This window comes from Meles meles, chromosome 15 (assembly GCF_922984935.1).
Source record: "Meles meles chromosome 15, mMelMel3.1 paternal haplotype, whole genome shotgun sequence".
Lineage (NCBI taxonomy): Eukaryota > Metazoa > Chordata > Mammalia > Carnivora > Mustelidae > Meles > Meles meles.
In genome coordinates, this window is record NC_060080.1 from 53,887,114 (window position 1) to 53,905,825 (window position 18,712).

The window sequence follows — 18,712 nt, forward strand, 5'->3', positions numbered from 1 at the left end:
TTATTAAGTAATGCTTTTTTTTGGCAGAAAAATCCTTCTCAAACTTTTCTACCTGTTACCTCTTAAGGGCAGAGGAAAGGAAAAGACCCAGGAATCCAGGAGATGGGTCTTAGCCATAAAAATAATATTTCTATGATTTCTTGTATTTCATCTTTAAAGCTCAAAGCAACTTGAATTCTCTCTATTCCATATTGTATTTAAATGTAAAAATGTTTATCTTTTCCCCCACCACTTCCCTACCCACCCTTGCAAGAAAAACCAAAACAAACAAACAAACAAAAAACCCCCCAACAAATCAGTGAAATTGACATCATAGGAATCATCTCTTTGAGAGCAGAAACCATGACATAATCACCTCTGCATCCTTCACAGCACCTAACAGAGAACTTTTGTATATAGTGGACATTCAAGAAGTGTTTGTTGAAGGAAGGCAGGAAGGAATTATCAGCTGATGTTATTCAAAAGGCCAACCTGATTGAGAATTTGACTTCATCAGGCCTAGCAAAAAGTTTAAAACAACTTCCTTAAACTTAATTTCGCAGGGGTGCCTGGCTGGCTCAGTTGGAGCATGCAACTCTTGATCTCAGGGTTGCGAGTTCAAGCCCCACATTGGGTCTGATTACTTAAAATAAAATCTTTAAAACTTAAATTTTGCAATGGTAAAGAAGGTTTTTAAATAAACTTTTAGATTCTCAGGGCGCCTGGGTGGCTCAGTCATTAAGCAGCTGCCTTCGTATCTGGTCATGATCCCAGGGTCCTAGGATCGAGCCCCAAGTCGGGCTCCCTGCTCTGCAGGAAGCCTGCTTGTCCCTCTCCCACTCCCATGCTTGTGTTCCCTCTCTGGCTGTCTCTCTCGCTCTTGCTCTCTGTCAAATAAATAAAATCTTTAAAAAACAAAAGAAAACACAAAAAACCAAACTTTTAGATTCTCTCAGAGCATAGCAAAGGTAAAGTTCTATAGTTTTAGTAACAATGAATTATTCAATTAAAATTAGTTAAAATAGTAGACATAATACACATATTATTTATGACAAAGAAATTCGTGAAGCATTTCTTTAGTTCATAGATGTCAAGATACCTTTCATTAAATTATTCACTTTTCATAAGTGAATAATTTATAATATAAATTATATTTATATTATATATTTATATAACATAAATATATATTATAAATTATAAAATATTATAAAATATTTTATTTTATAATAAATGTTTATTATTTATTATATAATATATTATATTTCATAATAAAATAAAAATTATAAAATTATAAAATGATTTATTATATTATTATAAATATAAACATAAATATAATAAATAATATTATATATTATAAATAATAAAAATATTATTATAAAATAATAATAATATATTTTTGTATAAAGCAAATGCATACTTTAACAAATAACCATTATTTTAGGGTGATTAATTACAATGTTATTTAAAATTAAAATACCTGAGTTCCTTAAAAAGTTCAACATTCTGGTGAGTCATCAAATTGTTCAGAAGCCATTCAAGGCACCTGAAATTAAAACATGGCATTATTTATTACATAATATATAAAAAAATATATCCTGTATTTATGGCTTATGTAGTACAACTTACAGTTAAAATAAAAACAATTAGTCTTGCCAGAACATGCTCAAATTTTAAAATTTAACAACCGAAAATTTAGTATTGTTTTTGTCAGCAGTTATTAAGGAAATATTCCCTTTGTATTATAAGAGCATTTCTAATTAAGAAAACCTCATTTCAAGTTGGTTTATGAAGGGGCCTTCACACTTCTATTACCTTCTTTCTAATTTGAAAATGGGTACTATAATACTCAGGAGTTAAAAACATTGCCAGTAGGTGTACTGATAACAATGTCCATAATGCCTATTACTTAAGAAATATTAATAGAAAATGCAAAGACTGATCAGAGTTTTTATAAGCATGTATAAGCATGTATAACCCACCCATGGTCACTTACAAAGACAACACTTTCAAGGAAATTACTAATGCATCTAAATGTAAAAAAGAACTTTTTATAACAAAATTCTAGTCCCCTATTTTTTTTTTCTTTCTTTCTTACAGCTATACATTCTCTTAAGAAAACAAAGCAGCCAAATTCCCACAAGTGGGATGGGAGGAAAAATAAAAAATGTAACTCACTTTTTCTTTACAGAATCTAATCCATAGGTCCCTGCTGATGTGTAATAGCCACATACAGTTTTCACATTAATTGTTTCCTTCATTGTCTCACCACACTGCTGTATTAAACCATCCTGTAAATATAAATAAGCACTGGAAAGGCCCATTTCACGTGGGAAAAATTAGCTCTGAATATGGCTTTTACATATTAAAAAGTTAAAAAAAAAAAAGGAAGAAGGAAAGAAAAGAAAGAAAACTCATTAAGTGCAGCAAGTCTAAATTTTTAAGTCCAATAAAAATACTGAAAAAAAAAAAATCCAGCAAGTATTCAACTAAATACTTGGAATTGAAAAACAGAATGGAGGGGGTAAAAGCAGTAAGGCAGTAAAGTAGAGATGAATATTGCTATTCTCTTTCTTTTTTATTCTTCCCCTCTCTGGGAACTTTGCAAATTTAAGCAGCATTATGTCTGGTTTGCCTGTTCTTTTAAAATTAAGACCTTTTAACATACTCAGGTGACCATGTGATAGAGCTAGGCAAGTAAACAGTATGAATCATCAGAAAGTGTTTATTAAAGTATAAAACACTTATCAACTTCCAAGAGATGCACCTAAAACAAATACATTACTATTTACACTGAAATATTAATCTGAAATGTTTATATTTAAGATTTCAAATGAACTAATTTTATTCAATATATGGAAAGAATGTCACTTTTTACCTAAACTTCTGAAACATATTCATCATGCAAGTATATTATTAAGTTAGTAAGTTGTCATAAAGATGATACAGAAAATGGGTTTACGACAAAACCAAAAGGACTAAAGTTAGAAAATAAAGTGTACTTGTTGAAAGTAAGTACTGAAAGGATGACAAATTTAAAAAATTAAATGATCCCAGCTAAGTATATTGAGCAAGCTATTTACTAATACTTCAAATAAATAGGTATACAAATGTCACAGAAAAGGAAACTTAATGAACTTTTTCTAAAGATCAAAATAAAATACTGACCTTCCTTTAGGATTTTAAACTTACCTGAAAGTCATTTGAGACTACCCCCCTCTTAACTCCCTCCGCTTTCCTCTTAACACCTTGTCACCAAGTCCAGTGGATTATCCTTGATTAATCTTCCTGTGATCCCGTTTTTCCTCCCCATGCTTATTGCTACTGCCCTACTTTAGACACTCGTTGGACTACTGCAATAAAATTTTGTCTCTAATGTACTCATGTTTTCTTCAATACATCCTTCACATTATTTCTGAAGCATTCTTTCTAAAACTTCTGAAGTAAACTTTCTAAAACTTTTTGATTTGATCTAAAACTTCTGATTGTTACCCTTTTCCAAAAGGGGAACATGGGTGGCTCAGTTGGTTGGGTGTCCAACTCTTGGTTCCAGTTCAGGTCATGGTCTCGTGGGTCATGGGATCAAGCACCATGTGGGGTCCTGTGCTCAGAAGGGAGTCTGCTTGAGGCTTCTCTCCCTCTGTCCCATCCCCCACTTGCGTGCAAGCTCTTTCTCTCAAAAAAAAAAAAAAAAAAAAAAGTCTTCCAAAAGTACCTACATATAAACTCTAAAGTATAGAGGGATTTTCACAGTCTGGCTTCTGCTGCCCTCTCTGCAACCCTTCTTTTATTGTGCTGGAGCTTCTTATATGTGCTTCTTATCTCTGTGCTAGAGCCATGTTCTACTCAGATTCTCTGATCCTCCACTGTTTCACATCTCTGAGTATTAATTTGCTCTGTAGAAAATGCTTCCTTCCCCTCTTTTTTGCAAGATAAATACATTTTCAGTTTTCAAGACTCAACCTCCTTTTTTGCACCACCAAGCTAAACTAACCACTCCCTCTGTTCATCTGCTAAATCCTACAGGATGTTTATTATCATATCTATGATACTGGGCAGTTCTCACTTTATCTCTGGGTCTATTTATCAACCCTCCCTCCCCCATTCCACACACACATTATATTGTGAGTTTCCTGAAAGCGGGGACTATGTCTTAATTTACCTTTAAATTCCTATGCCTGGTTTGACACATTGCTCAATATACTTCTGTTGAAAGAACAAATCTGTCATTCTACCAATGGATTATATATATTTATGTGGTTTACCACAATTATTTCATAATTAAGAAAAAGCTGACACTAAAAGTGGGCACTCAATGTTTTTCAAACCCATGACCTAAATGAATTTCTAATCATAAGTGATCTGCTTAATAACAGTCAAGAGAAATCATTAATGAATAGAGATCTGTAAATGGACTTAGACAAGTAAACTCTTGCATTATAGTAATTCTCAGGTCTCTACACTGAAATAGCTCGCATTCATCTTACACAGACGGGATGACCCCCTCAGTTATAATAAATTGGTTTTCACTGAGCACTTTACTTCATTAGTAGTGTTTTTTTGGGTTAAGCATTTTAAGTGACTTATCACAAATGACATATTTACACATTTCATTTTTATTTTTAGAAATTATAAAAAGCTAATCTTTTTGTTTTTAGAACAGATACTTCAAAACAAACATCCAACTGTGATCCTTTCTTTGAAGAATGTGCATACTCACCAACTGCAACATACAAGCTGCTGCCAAAATGGCAATAACTCGACTGGGCTTGATTAAGACATCATCTCTATATAGCGACCCAAAGGCAACCTGCAGTGCTGAAAGCCAAAGTAGACCCAGGGAATGAAATAACAGTGACATCTATAAAAGTATTACAAAAATAACAATAATGACCATCTTTATACTCGAAGACATACATCAAAATGTAGGATGTACATAAAAGGTTAAGAGAAGTATCACTATTTAAAATGCTAGTAATGGTTACTGATTAATGGTGCTAATTTAATAACAATGTTACAAATTGCCATTTATTCTACCTAACAGAGCTGAATTCTTCTACATCTAATCTTGATATTATTAGTTGCTGGTCACAATTAAGATACCCTTGGAAAAAGTTTTATAAAAATACCCTGAGTAGACCAATCATTAAGCAACACAGACCCCATGATGATCTTAACCCTGATGCTTTCAGTGCTTCCTTTCTGGGGAGTAGGGAATAGCATCTGGTCCACTCCATGCCACACTCTCCCTGAGCCACCACAGCTATCTAGGCTTGTCCTTCCTTCTCTCCACTGCCACTCTTGCACATGTTTTATAAATATCCTTAACTTTTCTCTTTATCTATGTTGTGAGTACTGGGTACTTACACTTGGGCAATCAAAGAGGGGAGCAGAGAACGAGAAGTGGAACAGGAATTAAGAGAATGATAGGTCCACTGAGGCTCACTAAACTGCTGAGGCCTAAAATAAGTCCCTAAATCCTCTGGGCCTCTCAGCTTCCTCATCTAAGAATTCAGAGCTCTTCAACACAGATTACATGATTCATACCCTCTTGTTCCCCAGAGAAAGTCTTCATACATGGGAAATAATCAATAAACACTATATACCAGCTTTTCTTTTCTTTCTTTCCTTTTTTTTTTCTTAACCAGCTTTTCTATGTGATTTTTAAAAAGCAGTCATACTCTTCCTTCCTTCGCCCTATATCTTCCATATCCCAGGCAGATATAATTATAAACAGTAAACAGTAAACAGACTGATAAGGCCTACAAGTAGATTAGGGACAGATAAAACAGAATTGGTAAAAACTATGGAGCTGAGCAATCAATACAAAGCTGACACTCTGGGGTATTAAATGAAGCTTTCTTCTAGCCTATAAGGTTGGAAGAAAATATTTTCTACCAAAAGCATAAAAAGGTTATGTTATAATTTTTAAATAACAGTAATTATGGTGATGGTTACCTTCTATATCAATATTCTGGTCCGGAATCTCCAGTTCAATAATATTCATGCTGGATTCTTTCCAAGAACCACTGAACATACTAGAAAAGTAGCCAGACTTAAAAAACAAAACAAAACACCCAATTATCCAGTACTTTCTGTGTCTTCCAAATTATTTTCCCATTTCTAATTCCAAACAATTCTTCTATCAAAATAAATCCATATTATTTTAGGAGAAAAAGAATAGCTAAATATGTCTATAGGACAATGAAATTAAGGACACTTTAGGTATGTCAAAATACTTTTAGTATCAATTTAATGAAAATTAAACCAAATTCTCATATTACTATCTGAACTGAATTCCTATATTACTTTTGAACCTCACATTAGTTTTTTTACTTAGTTAAAACAATTTCTAAGTCTATTACAGGTATATGTTTTCCTTCTCAATGGCATTCTAAATTTAAGCTTAGAAAATATAGCATGTATTTAAGACTCTCATAAACCTATGACAACACACAAGATAAATACATGATCATGCACTGAGAAGAAGTGAAGACTAAGAACCTTCCTACTATTAAATCCTTACTGTTGGTGGCTATAAATGGGATGATCCCCAGAAATCAGGATAAATGTAAAGTTTAGTTTTATCTAATCAGAAAATTCCAGAATGGACCTAAATTCTTGGAAAGGTACCAGAATGGATGAAGTCTTTAGTTACCTTCTAGATAGCACGTCTCATAATTTAAATTACTTTGGAATACATCAAAGAGTAACTAATTTTACTGAATACTTAGTATATATAAGGCACTATGAATATAGCAGTAAACAAAACAGACATTGTTTCTGTCCTTAGGGGCTTACTATATTTTAGCATGTGGTTTATACTATAATCAATATAGTTGCTCTTGAGAGGGAAAGCCTTTACTGAGGCATTCTTATCCTTAAATCCACAAATCTGCTTTCAGTGATTAAAAAAAAGTTATGGACCCTATCCTCAAGTTGAGACCAATATTCTGATATATTCCCTGAGCTGTATATTTTAAGCCAAAGTAAACGCGTTCAAAAAAACTAAATAAAAACCACTATGATTAAAATGTTATAGAAAAAGTTCTCTTAAAATATTTCTACTGAAAATCTTATACTATACTGTCCTACCAGTAATTACTGTCAAATGGTGAAGAAGAGAGAAAATATAAACTCCATAGGATAAAAACTGAATTGTTCACTGTTCTATTCCCAGTGCCTAGAACAATGATTTGAAGAAAGAATAAACAGATTTGATGAAAGAATAAATGAGTAAAATATTTGAGCCATTAGAGCAACATTTTCTTTCATTCTCAGAGTTCTGAATCTTTAAATTGGGGTGACAGATGGTAATATTTTCAGCACACAAACCAAACAGGTGTATCAGCTAAATGAATTAACTCTGTATTTGCTAGGTCTTTAATTTAACTGCATTTTCCAGAAGGAAAGAAGAGTAAGTGTCAAGAACTTTCTATTCATTTTCAACCATATCTACAAAATAACAATTTGGTTAAGTTCATCTAGTTTAAATAATTACATTAAAAAAAATTCAGCAATCTTAACTTTAGATATTTTTCCCTAACTTTTTTCCCTTTTGTCAACAAAAGGCACCAAAATAAGAACCTTACTGTAGTAATGACCAAAAGATATTTGCTGGTCTGATATGACAAGGAAAATTCAAAATCTGTTTTCTAGACTACAATAACTGTGTGCTGTATTTCTGATAAAACAAGACTTTGGAATCAGATGATAGGACTTAAACAACTACTGTCCGTACAAAGAGACTGCTATGAAATGCAATTAGAAAGAACATGACTTGAAAGAGTTTGAGCTATTTTTAAGTAACTACCTTGTTTACTCAAACAGAAAAATAAAATACTTACTTGACATAAATATATTTTGTGTAAGTTCCACTCTTCTCCTAGAGCACAAATCTTAATGTCACTATTTTCACCATTCAAAAATAATGTTTGATAAATGTATTTGGATGTACTCTTTAACTTTTTCCTGTTAAAAGAAAAGCAAATTTTATATATGTGTAAAACTAAATGTTTTACTGATTTTGCATAAAACTCAAAATATTCCTTTTGTTCAATTTCTATGGAACAGAGCCAACTTATCCACTGTGTAAAAGGATAGAAACATGTAATATTCAAATTTGCATTAGTACCTAAGAAACTAATAACAGTAGTTATCTAATAGGGTACTCTATTCCTAAGAGGGTTAATAGTGGCTAGATGGGACAACACCTACATGTGACCTTTCACTGTGCACCATTTTTGCAATTCGTGATTGTTGAACTAAGTGAATTACCTGTAGATCAGCACAGTGATTTTTGCTTACTTCCTCGTTTAGAGAACAGTACTATGGAGGATCTCAATACAACTGCAATGATACTTCTATGCCACTACAAAATGGAGAACAAGAGTAAAAATTTTACCTACCCAAGTAATTTTTAGAATAATTTAGATTTAATCTTATTTTGGTACCAAACCATTTTAAACTAGTTAAACAACACTCTTTCCTCATTAGACCAATGATCTGCAGCCTTACATCAAAGGTTTTCAAAACTATGCTCAATGGAGAAGTGTCTTCGGGGCCACCAGAGAGGGCTGGGGAACAAACCCTGGGCATCCTCCCCTAACTTCAACTAGAACAGCATCACAACTTGGGGATTTCTGTGTTAAGATTTCATTTAAAAGATGAATTATATATATTTTTTAAGTCTGATAATCATTGTTCAAGATGGTCCAATGAATAAGAAAAGCCCTAGGCAGAGGCTGATAAATACCTTTTTATATTCCTGGCCAATCCTGACAAGTTTTCTTGGTAGTTAAAAAATTTTAATCTTTAAGAAAATGAAGTGTTGGGCGCCTGGGTGGCTCAGTGGGTTAAGCCGCTGCCTTCGGCTCAGGTCATGATCTTAGGGTCCTGGGATCGAGTCCCGCATCGGGCTCTCTGCTCGGCAGGGAGCCTGCTTCCCTCTCTCTCTCTCTCTCTCTCTCTGCCTGCCTCTCTATCTACTTGTGATCTCTATCAAATAAATAAATAAAATCTTTTAAAAAAAAAGAAAATGAAGTGTTTCAGAAGATGTTTTGAACCAATGTGTTTGACAAGTTTCCCAACAGACAGTAAAAAAAGCACATGCTTTGGTGGTGGAGAGACTTGGGTTTGAGTCCCAGATCCACCATAGCTCAGTTACCCCAGATATAGAGGATATTAGTAGTAACCACCTTACTGGGTTACTGTGAGAAATAAATGGGGCAATATAGTTTCCAGTTCCCAATGGCACCATCCCCAAATTACATAAAGATTAAAAGTACAGAAAGGAGGGGCGCCTGGGTGGCTCAGTGGATTAAGCCGCTGCCTTCGGCTCAGGTCATGATCTCAGGGTCCTGGGATCGAGCCCCGCATCAGGCTCTCTGCTCCACGGGGAGCCTGCTTCCTCCTCTCTCTCTGCCTGCCTCTCTGCCTACTTGTGATCTCTCTCTCTGTCAAATAAATAAATAAAATCTTTAAAAAAAAAAAGTACATAAAGGATTAAGCCCACAACAGCAGAAAGTAAGGGTGGGCTTATCACCTGATGAGAGAATTCGATGGATCTGGAGGTTAGAAAATAAAATGGAACAGAAAAGAGCAGCAGAAGCCACAGCCTGGAATGCATCCTGAAGGTCTAGGATGGAGGCTGAAGCCCATCTGCCTCTCAGAAGCCTGTGTGGGTTGAGGGCAGGGGTCTCAGGAGAAGCAAAAGGGTAAAAGTGAGGCATGTTCCTTTAATGGCCTCTTCCACAGTGTATGAACAAAGAATACAGACAACCAGAGTACAGATAACTCAGGCATAAAGATTCCAAGGCTCTTCTAAGGAGAGGACAAATCTCTCAGGAACAGCCAAGATTTTAGTGTAGGTGTTGGCACCCGACAAAGCAATCCTCATTCTGGTGTTTGAGAAATCTGTAGCCTGTGAGCTCTTAACACATTCACCCTGAATCATGGTCCCCAAACTATGTGTCGAAGCACCTGGAGCACCACACCAAACTCAGGGACGCGTGTACAACATTTTATATTCGAGGGCAACAACGCATCTTTCAGATACCATGCTATCTACTACTATTAAGCAGTAGTTTGAACCTAACTATGAGATACTTCTTTAGGACCAGAGGAACCATGAAAAAAATTGCTGAGCCCCATTTTTTTGTTTTCCCAAACAAAAAAAGTTTGGGAATCTCTGCTCTAAACAAACTCACTCACCCCATCACCCAATTTAGTAGTCAGTCTTCCTACTTAAGGGAAGGCTTAGTAGAAATAGGTTTACTCAATTAAAACACACACACACACACACACACACACGTTTTTCATTCTTAAATATAAAAAGACAAGCAAGGATGACACAACATGAAGAGAATTAGGAGCACTGGGGCGCCTGGGTGGCTCAGTGGGTTAAAGCCTCTGCCTTCGGCTCAGGTCATGATCCCAGGGTCCTGGGATCAAGCCCCGCATCAGGCTCTCCACTCAGCGGGGAGCCTGCTTACCCTTCTCTCTCTCTGCCTGCCTTTCTGCCTACTTGTTCTCTCTCTCTCTCTCTCTGTCAAATAAATAAATAAATAAATCTTAAAAAAAAAAAAAAAAAGGAGCACTAAGGACTATTAAAAAGAGAGAAACTGGCCACAGAGGAAATACATTAATTCAGGGAAGAGAGAACTTAAAACAGTCTAAAATTAGTATAGCTAAATATCTGAGATTACTACATTTATAAAACAACAGGACACTATGATAAAGGAAACAAGGGAAGAAAGCTCTTAGAGACTAAAAACATGGTTACTGAAATTACAAAGCCAAAACAGAGGCTGACTGAGAAAGTTAAGGAAATTTCCCAGAACAGAAAACGAAAAAAAAAAAAACAAACAAACAAACAAAAAAACTAAAAAGGAAAAAAGAAAAGAAAAGAGAAATAGGTAGAATACAAGAAATCCAGAATCTGGTTAAGAGGAGTCCAAGAAAGAGAAAACAAAGATAACAGGAAAAAGGAAATCATGGAAGAAATTAATGGAAGAAAATTTCTCCAAACTAGTCTCCAGATTGTAAGGATCAACCAAGTACTGAGGCATTAAAAAACCCACACTTAAGCACATTCTAGTTAAATTCCAAAATACCAAAGAAAAAAATTCCAAAATTTCCAGAGGAAAAAAGGTCACCTACAAAGAAAAAAGAATTAGACCAGAATCCAATTTCTCATCCACACTGTAGGCTAGAAGACAATGAATTAATGTCATCAACGGTATGAAGTTATATATCAAGTTATTTTAGATATCTATACTCAAAGGATGAATAAGGTGAAAGACTAAATTTACATTTAGATAAGCCCGAATTACCTCCTTTTGCATCTTTCTGAGGAAGATACATGAGGTTGCAATTCTCTAAAATGGCTGAGAAAGAAAAAGACGCAGGCTACAGAATACCGTAGATCCAATCCTAAAGATGTGGTAAAATTAAGTCCCAGGATAAGCTCAGACCTGGAGAGCAATGGATCCAGAATGGAACAGGAAGATGAAGGGACCCAAGAGCAGGGGTCTTGGGTTTGGAGGAGAACACCATGAAACTACGTTTGGAAAGATAGGAAAACCTGAATATATAATGAAGGAATATTACTCTTTTGTCAATAGTGAGAAGGGGGGAGGCAGCTAGAAACTAGGAAAATGAAAAAGCAAAACAAAAAAGGGAACTATTGCAATAAGATGCAAATGAAAACAGGGCCTGAATTTGAGCACTTGATGGAATGTAGAAAAAAGATGGCACTTAAATGTGATGTTAGAAAATGTCTCCTATAGAAAAACAAGGAGTTGTGACACTGTACCCAGGAAGTATCATTTATAATCCTATCACACTATTTGACTTTGAGGTGAGCAGTATTCACATAATTCTAACAACAAATACTGTTTACCGGTTTCAAAATTTAAAAGACAGTCTAGGCACAGCAAACACACAGGAACTGGTTACAGAACAGCTGAGTTTTAATAGTTATCTAACGTAATAGTAAAAAATACAGCTGTCAAAAGGTGTGAATGAAGTGGAAGGTTGGCTTGGAAGCCACAGTTTTTCATGGTGTAGTTGGTTGAGATGGCAGAGGGCATCAGACAACCTCAGGGAGCATAACTGGTGCCAACACACATATTTCTAAGTCTTAATATTTTCTTACACTCCTCATCCATGCCAGCCTGAATAGCCAGGCCTCTTCCTCTGATAACAAAACATACTAAACTCTCCATGTATTTTCTAATAAGCGTTTGCTTTAAAGACTTTCCATTCTAGCCCACTTGTGTAGTTCAGGGGTCGGCAAAGCTTTTCTATAAAGGTCTAGGCAGTAAATATTTTTGGCTCTGTGGGCCAGACCGGCTCCAGGCAAGTTTGCTGGCATCCCAACAGGCAGCTGCCTGCTTGCCCGCCTTAGCCTACCACATCTCAGCAAACTTCTCTACCCTCTAGTGTGGGCTATAGCCACACCATCTCCAATATCTGAATCTCACGTGGGGAAAGATAGCTATATTCCAAATTTGTTTCTTTCTTGGGTATTCTGTTTCAGTCTGAGAAGTTGTGATTGCACCTTTAAATCCTCTATTCCTGTACATTTTTAGCTATCTCTTTACCTCAGTAGTTTACCTTCAGTAGTTAATTCCCCATTACTTGCACATAATGGTTATATTAAATTTTCTCGGTTCAAATTACAGCATAATTTCTCTTTTGAATGGATCCTGACATAGATTTCAGTAATGATATTAAATATAAGTGGTCTAAAAAATAATTAAATGGCAGAGATTATCCTAATGGATTAAAAAAAAAAAAAAGACCCAATTACATGCTCTCTCCAAGATACCTATTATAAAGATACAGGTAAAAAAGGAAAATGGAAAAGATGTACCTTTTAAACACTTATCAAAAGTAATAATGGAAACTTACTAGGGACAAAGAGAGACATTTTGTAATGATAAAGGGTGCCAAATTATCAAGGAGACATATTTACTGAGTGCTTCAACACCGGGCACCGCACATTATACAAAATCTAGTATTTGTCAAACCCTAAAAGTCAAGTATTATCAACTCCATTTTACTTATGAGGAATTAAAGCTATTAAGCACAGAATCCAGACTAAAACTCAGAATCTGAGCTCCTTATATTAGATTCACTCTCCAAAAAGGTGGTGGGAGGGGGGAGGCGGAGGTGGTGTCCATTTTTGTAAATAAGTACAAGCATTCATATATAAAACTTATGAAAGACTGTTTAGATATCAAACTATTAACAGACATAATCCAAAATACTTTTATTTTACAATAGATAAGTTACACTTGTGTAGCAATGTTTTGAAAATCTTTTTCTAAAATTTCATTTAATAAATTACATTTATGTGACCCCACTGATTATCTTTTTAAAAAAAAGAAGGCAACCAGATTGCTTTATGTGAAAACATTCTATGCATAAGCTACATTCTGATTTTCTAATTCACAAGTAAACATCCTGTTTTTCAACTCTGTGAAAAAAGGTTAAGCAAGCTGCAGCACTGACTGACACACATCCACGGTCCACATTCAAGTACTGGAGATTCTGAAAGACTTTGTTCCTGGTAAGGAACACATGTACAGTATTGATAAACTTCGCCTTTACAGTTAAAGAGAACTCCTCGTGCATGTGATCACTTCCCTTTACACTGGTGGACGATGGCGGGGGGGGGGGGGGGGGCCATAAGGTAACCGGATGCAAAACAACTCATTCTCCTGCCACCCACTCAGAGGACAAAGGCAGCCACCCGTTCCAGTCTAAGGTTTAACGAGGCTTGGCGTTTACCAGTCTCATCCTGGGGCTGTATGCCACTCGGGCAGCGTCTGTGGTTTATAATCCAGAACGCCAGGCGTCTCCCAAGGCGCTCCCCATCCGCCACGCATCGGGCTGGCTCCCACGCTTCCCGGTCAAGGGCGCATCTGGTCCTCACCCGCTGGGCAGCACCGCACCCCGAAGTGTAGCCGGCGCCGGGCTTGTCCGCAGGCGCGGCCCTGGAACCGCCCAACAGGTGCGGACGCGTCCCTCCACGTACCTGCGCGGGGTGTTGAGGAGCCGCTGCTGCTCGTCCCCTTCCTCCTCATCATCGTCTGTCTCAGAGTCGGGGTGACAGTAGCAGAAGGCCCCGCTGCTCCGTTTGCGCTTGCGGCTGCCCGGGCAGTAACAGAAGCCGTGGCCGGCCGCATCGCCGCCAGTCTCCGGCCTGCGAGTCGAGCCCCCCGCCCCAGAACCCGGCTCCTGCTGGGCTCGGGCTCGCCCCGGGTGGCGCAGCACTCGGCTGCTCAGCGAGCCCATGGACCACGGCTCCCCGGGACTTCAGGGAGCGCACCTCAGGGAGCCCAACGGAGACCGTCTCCCGCCATGCCCCGGCTGTCGCCGGCCTCCACCCAGCCCGGGTGCCTACACCGCCACCTTCTCACGCGCAGCCCCAACCGTTGCAGCAGACGCTACCGCCTCCATCCTCCGCCCCGCCCGCCGTTCCTATGCGCGCGGCGCGCCGGGATCGCAGGACCTCGCCCCCTCGCTTTCGCAACAAAGCGCGGACGGGAGGGCGCGTGCGCGCGGCGAGCCTCCGGAAGGGGCGGGGAAAGGCGAGCGTGCGTGGTGGGTGGGGCTGCGCCGAAAAGTACCCGGCGCGCTGGAAGTTTGCTGTCTTGCTATCAGCTTGGGTCTCACAGTAACGGGAAACTTGGGGCCAACCTAGATGTTAGCGTTATGCCGAAACACACCCCATGTGTTGGCCCGACCGGGAGCCCCCCCCCCCCCCCATTGATTCACTCTGCAAAGGTTCCTCGAGTTCCGGATACCTAACCTAGTAGGCTCTGTGCTAGGCAAGGGACAAAAAGGACGGTGCTGTTTGGACTCTTCCTTAGAAGAGCTCACCACTCGCTGGGATCACACCTTGCGGAGATTTGGCACTACTTCCTCGGGGAGGAGGCCCTACAATGTGGAGTTTGCTAGGCTGTTGTGTTTCTTAAACATCAGCCTTCTGCTGCCCTAGACGGGTTATGGCAAGTGTTCCCCTCACTCCTTAGCTTCTCTCCTAGCGGCAGTGGAACGTCTGGATAGGGTCTGGTACCGGGACCCGCAGGGCTTACAGTGCCTTCGGGAGGCCCGAGCAAAATTTACAGCTGTCTGCCTGGAGGGTACAGCTGTTGCTATGGACTCTGGACAGCCAGCTTTCACTCCCTGACTCCCTTCTGCTACTTTTTAAATAAAGTATTTGCAATGAATTACTAAGAGTAACACGATAAACACCCATGGACCCACAAGTATGATGGAATTTAAAAATTGCTTTCATTCTTTTACATAGAACAATAGAGAACGAGATCCTCCTCCATCTCAGTCTGTCTCTCCTCCGCTGTAACCCCTCCCTAAGAATAGTGTGTATCATTTTTCCCATGCAGTGTTCTTATACCGGTAAGTAAATACGTTCTTTAGAACATTTAGGCATGTAATTAAATGGAATCATACTGTACCTATCATTCTGCACCTTTCTCCTTTCTCAAAATTATACTTTCAAGACTTATCCAATTGACAAATCTCCAGTTAATCTTCACTTTCGTTGTGTCACCAACCCATAATTTGTTTACCATGAGGGAGTTAGGTTGCTTCTACTTTAATGTTCTTATAGAGTAGCAATTAACACCATGTACAAAGATTCACCAAATAAATTCCTAGAAGTGGATCCCCTAGGAACTTTACAACTTTATTAGCTATTGCCAAATTGTTCTCTGAAATGATTCTGCCAATTTATACTCCCATCAGCAGCATGTGTAGTTGGGGCCCCAGTGGAGGGGGTGTCTGACTATTCCTGAGAAATTTGAAAGGTAGAGAGAGGCTGGCTGAGGCAAGTTGGTGGGGGCTGGGGGTAGGGGGACGGAGAATGTCTGCAGCAAGGGGATCAGTGTTTGTGCCTAGAATTTGTCAGCATGAAGGATGTGCAAGTGTTTCTCATGAGAGAAGTGTGGGGCACCAGAAGATAGCCAGCATGGCATCATCTTGGATTCTGTCCTAGAGAACTGGGTGGAAGGACACACTGACTTCAGCAAAGAACACTTGTGGGTGTTGCCTTCTTAGGGGCTGGAAAAGGAGAATACATTTGCGTTGCTGAAGGAATGGAAGGGGAGTAGTTCCCAGGTGATGAGGTTGATAAAGCAACCCAGAAGAATGCCCCAAAGAATTAGCGTTAAATACCTGCGTTTGTTAAACAGTGTTGATCCTCTACAACAGTCAGGTAAGACCTTCCCTGCTCCCATTTAGGACACTGCTCCCTCCTGCTACAACACTGGCTAAGTTTGGGCTGGGTGTGGAAGGAAACAAAGGTAGAGAAAGTAAGAGAAGTCCACCCTATTCGTTATTCCTGCTGCAATAGGCCAGAGCTAAACAAGGGAAGAAGCCTCGACTATAAATCTAGTTTGGAATTTTGACTAGACCTATTAATTACTAAGATAACCTTAAGGGACTGCACAGTCAGACTTTTTAAAACCTAAGAGTGACCAGAAAAGTCCCAGCTCTATCCTCTGACTCAATTTCCATCTAAAGCCAGGAGATAGGTCCATGAATAAATGAACAGTGGGAGAGAAAAAGTTGCCTCATAATTACATTCCAGAGTCATGCTTGTTTCTGACAATAAGTAAACATTTCTCCAAGGTGGCCTTATCCTGCTTCCAGTCAACAAATGCAATTTGTATGAACATTTTGGCTAAGTTATATATATAATTTAAAGATAAAACTACCAAAAATTTGTAATGCTTCCAAAGCCAAATAAAGTTGGAGATTCCATACTTTTCTAAGTAGGTTTCTAAGCAGAAGTTCTGTTTCCTATAATTAATTGGAATGACTAAGTAGTCATACAAATAGCCGTCACTAATAACTCAAGCATTTAAAATGGGCAGTAAAAACAAATTGAAAAAAAACTTTATATTTCATCTATCAAAATACAATAGATACTACAGAATGAACAAAGAAGGCAATTATTCTTACTAATTACAAATGTTCTATTTAGTAGAACAGAGAGCATCACTCATTTCTGGAGAAAAAATTAATACATTATTTTATACCATTAAGTAATGTTTGGTATATGTGAACATTAGTTTTATAGCAATAAGTGTACATAAGACTAAATATATTGTATTTTCTTAATGTTGTAGTTTCTAATAGAAACTAAGTGACACAAGTTTTTTAAAGATAGTGGAAAAGTCAGAGAAAGAATATACCTCATTTTAAAGATAACATGTTTTATTAAAATTATTTTTCCATGTTGTATACAAACTGAACTTTGGAATAAAATCAAGTACAACTTCAGAATAATTCTAGATTTGAAAGGCACAATGCAATGTAAATTAGTACAAATCAACAAAATTGAAAAATACTTTAAAAATTATCTTTAGCACAAAAAAATTCCTTTAAGTGAAAGTAAATTCAGAACATTACACCCATCACCAAAATAATACCTAGTTGGACACTTAATTTTTTTTCCATTCATCTTCCAGCTTGATTAAGATATTAACTATGATATTGTGGAATGTTCAGCATTTATATTTGCTAACTGCACATATATGATCTGTATAACCACACTAAGAATTTAATTTGTTCAGACAAGTGGCTGATTTTGGTATACTTCAACCTGGAGAGAGTAAATAATATAAAGATGTGAGGAAGGAAGTCTCCCATCCAAACTTTTGTAGAGATCAACTAACAGTGCAGACAAAATCTAAACAAAGGAGAGTATTAGATGTCTTCAAAGTATGACCATGTAAAATAGCAAATTGTATGGATATTCTTATGAACTAGATGCTCACAATTTCAAATCAGGAAATTACTAGTAGAAATTACTACTAGCCTTAGTAATTAAAGGCTAAATTTAGCCAATTAAAGGCTAAAACTAGTCAAGAAATTACTGGCCTTTCAAATACAAAGTATTTGAAAATACTTTGATTTTAAGACAATCTTTCAGTCTTTCGCTTTAACAGTTTTTCACCAAAACCATGAAATAAATTTAATACATTCCAATTTCTGTGAAATATAGATGAGGAAGATATCTGTTAAAAAACCATGGAATACATTTTTATTTTTAATTTTAAATTTCCTTTTAGGTTTTATAAGCTTTGAAATGCAAGTACAGCTTTAAAGCATCATAATGAGTAATTATAGATGAATAGTAATATAGTCAGTCTATATCCTAGGAAGCATCCGTAGGCGTTTTAATTGGAAATAAGCATTCTGAGATAATGCTAATAGCAGTGTAGAAAAATGAACTTAAGAGAAGAAATCCAAAGTGTTGGGAATCCTCCTATCCTTGGATTTTATTTTAATCATCTCCTCCACAGAGAATAAGCAGTACCTTCCTGTAGTCTCCAGATGTGTCTCCCTGGGTGCAAGCGAAGCAAAGGTACAGTCAGATAAACGGGTTTCAACAGGGAATACACAGCTCAGAGTCATCTGTGTTAACTTTTTCAGTCTTGTCTGGCTTTTTTTCAGAGAGGTGTTTTTTAAAAAACAACATTTGTGGGGCATCTGGGTGGCTCAGTGGGTTAAGCCTCTGCCTTCGGCTCAGGTCATGATCTGAGGGTCCTGGGATGCAGCCCTGAATCGGGCTCTCTGCTCAGCAGGGAGCCAGCCTCCCCCCCCCCCCTGCGTGCTTGTGATCTCTGTCAAATAAATATATAAAATCTTCAAAAAAAATTTTTTTAATTCTTTCATTGCAAAAATAGTACATGTTCAA

The 18,712-nt window shown here is 37.5% G+C and overlaps 2 protein-coding genes across 6 annotated transcripts in view; both read right to left on the bottom strand.

The window, feature by feature from the left end:
* The window catches only part of GMCL1 (germ cell-less 1, spermatogenesis associated), a 38,424-nt gene extending 23,932 nt beyond the window's left edge, over positions 1-14,492 (bottom strand). For both annotated transcript variants that reach the window (XM_045979775.1, XM_045979774.1), the window contains exons 1-6: positions 14,021-14,492; positions 7,824-7,947; positions 5,935-6,031; positions 4,697-4,794; positions 2,155-2,267; positions 1,457-1,522 (exon numbers count right to left, since the gene is read on the bottom strand). In XM_045979775.1, coding sequence (XP_045835731.1) covers positions 1,457-1,522; positions 2,155-2,267; positions 4,697-4,794; positions 5,935-6,031; positions 7,824-7,947; positions 14,021-14,280 — 758 coding nt within the window. In that variant the 5' untranslated portion in view covers positions 14,281-14,492. The remainder of the gene's footprint in view (positions 1-1,456; positions 1,523-2,154; positions 2,268-4,696; positions 4,795-5,934; positions 6,032-7,823; positions 7,948-14,020) is intronic.
* Positions 14,493-17,205: 2,713 nt separating this feature from the next.
* The window catches only part of ANXA4 (annexin A4), an 83,770-nt gene continuing 82,263 nt past the window's right edge, over positions 17,206-18,712 (bottom strand). For all 4 annotated transcript variants that reach the window (XM_045978916.1, XM_045978918.1, XM_045978915.1 and 1 more), the window contains one exon: positions 17,206-18,358. In XM_045978916.1, coding sequence (XP_045834872.1) covers positions 18,299-18,358 — 60 coding nt within the window. In that variant the 3' untranslated portion in view covers positions 17,206-18,298. The remainder of the gene's footprint in view (positions 18,359-18,712) is intronic.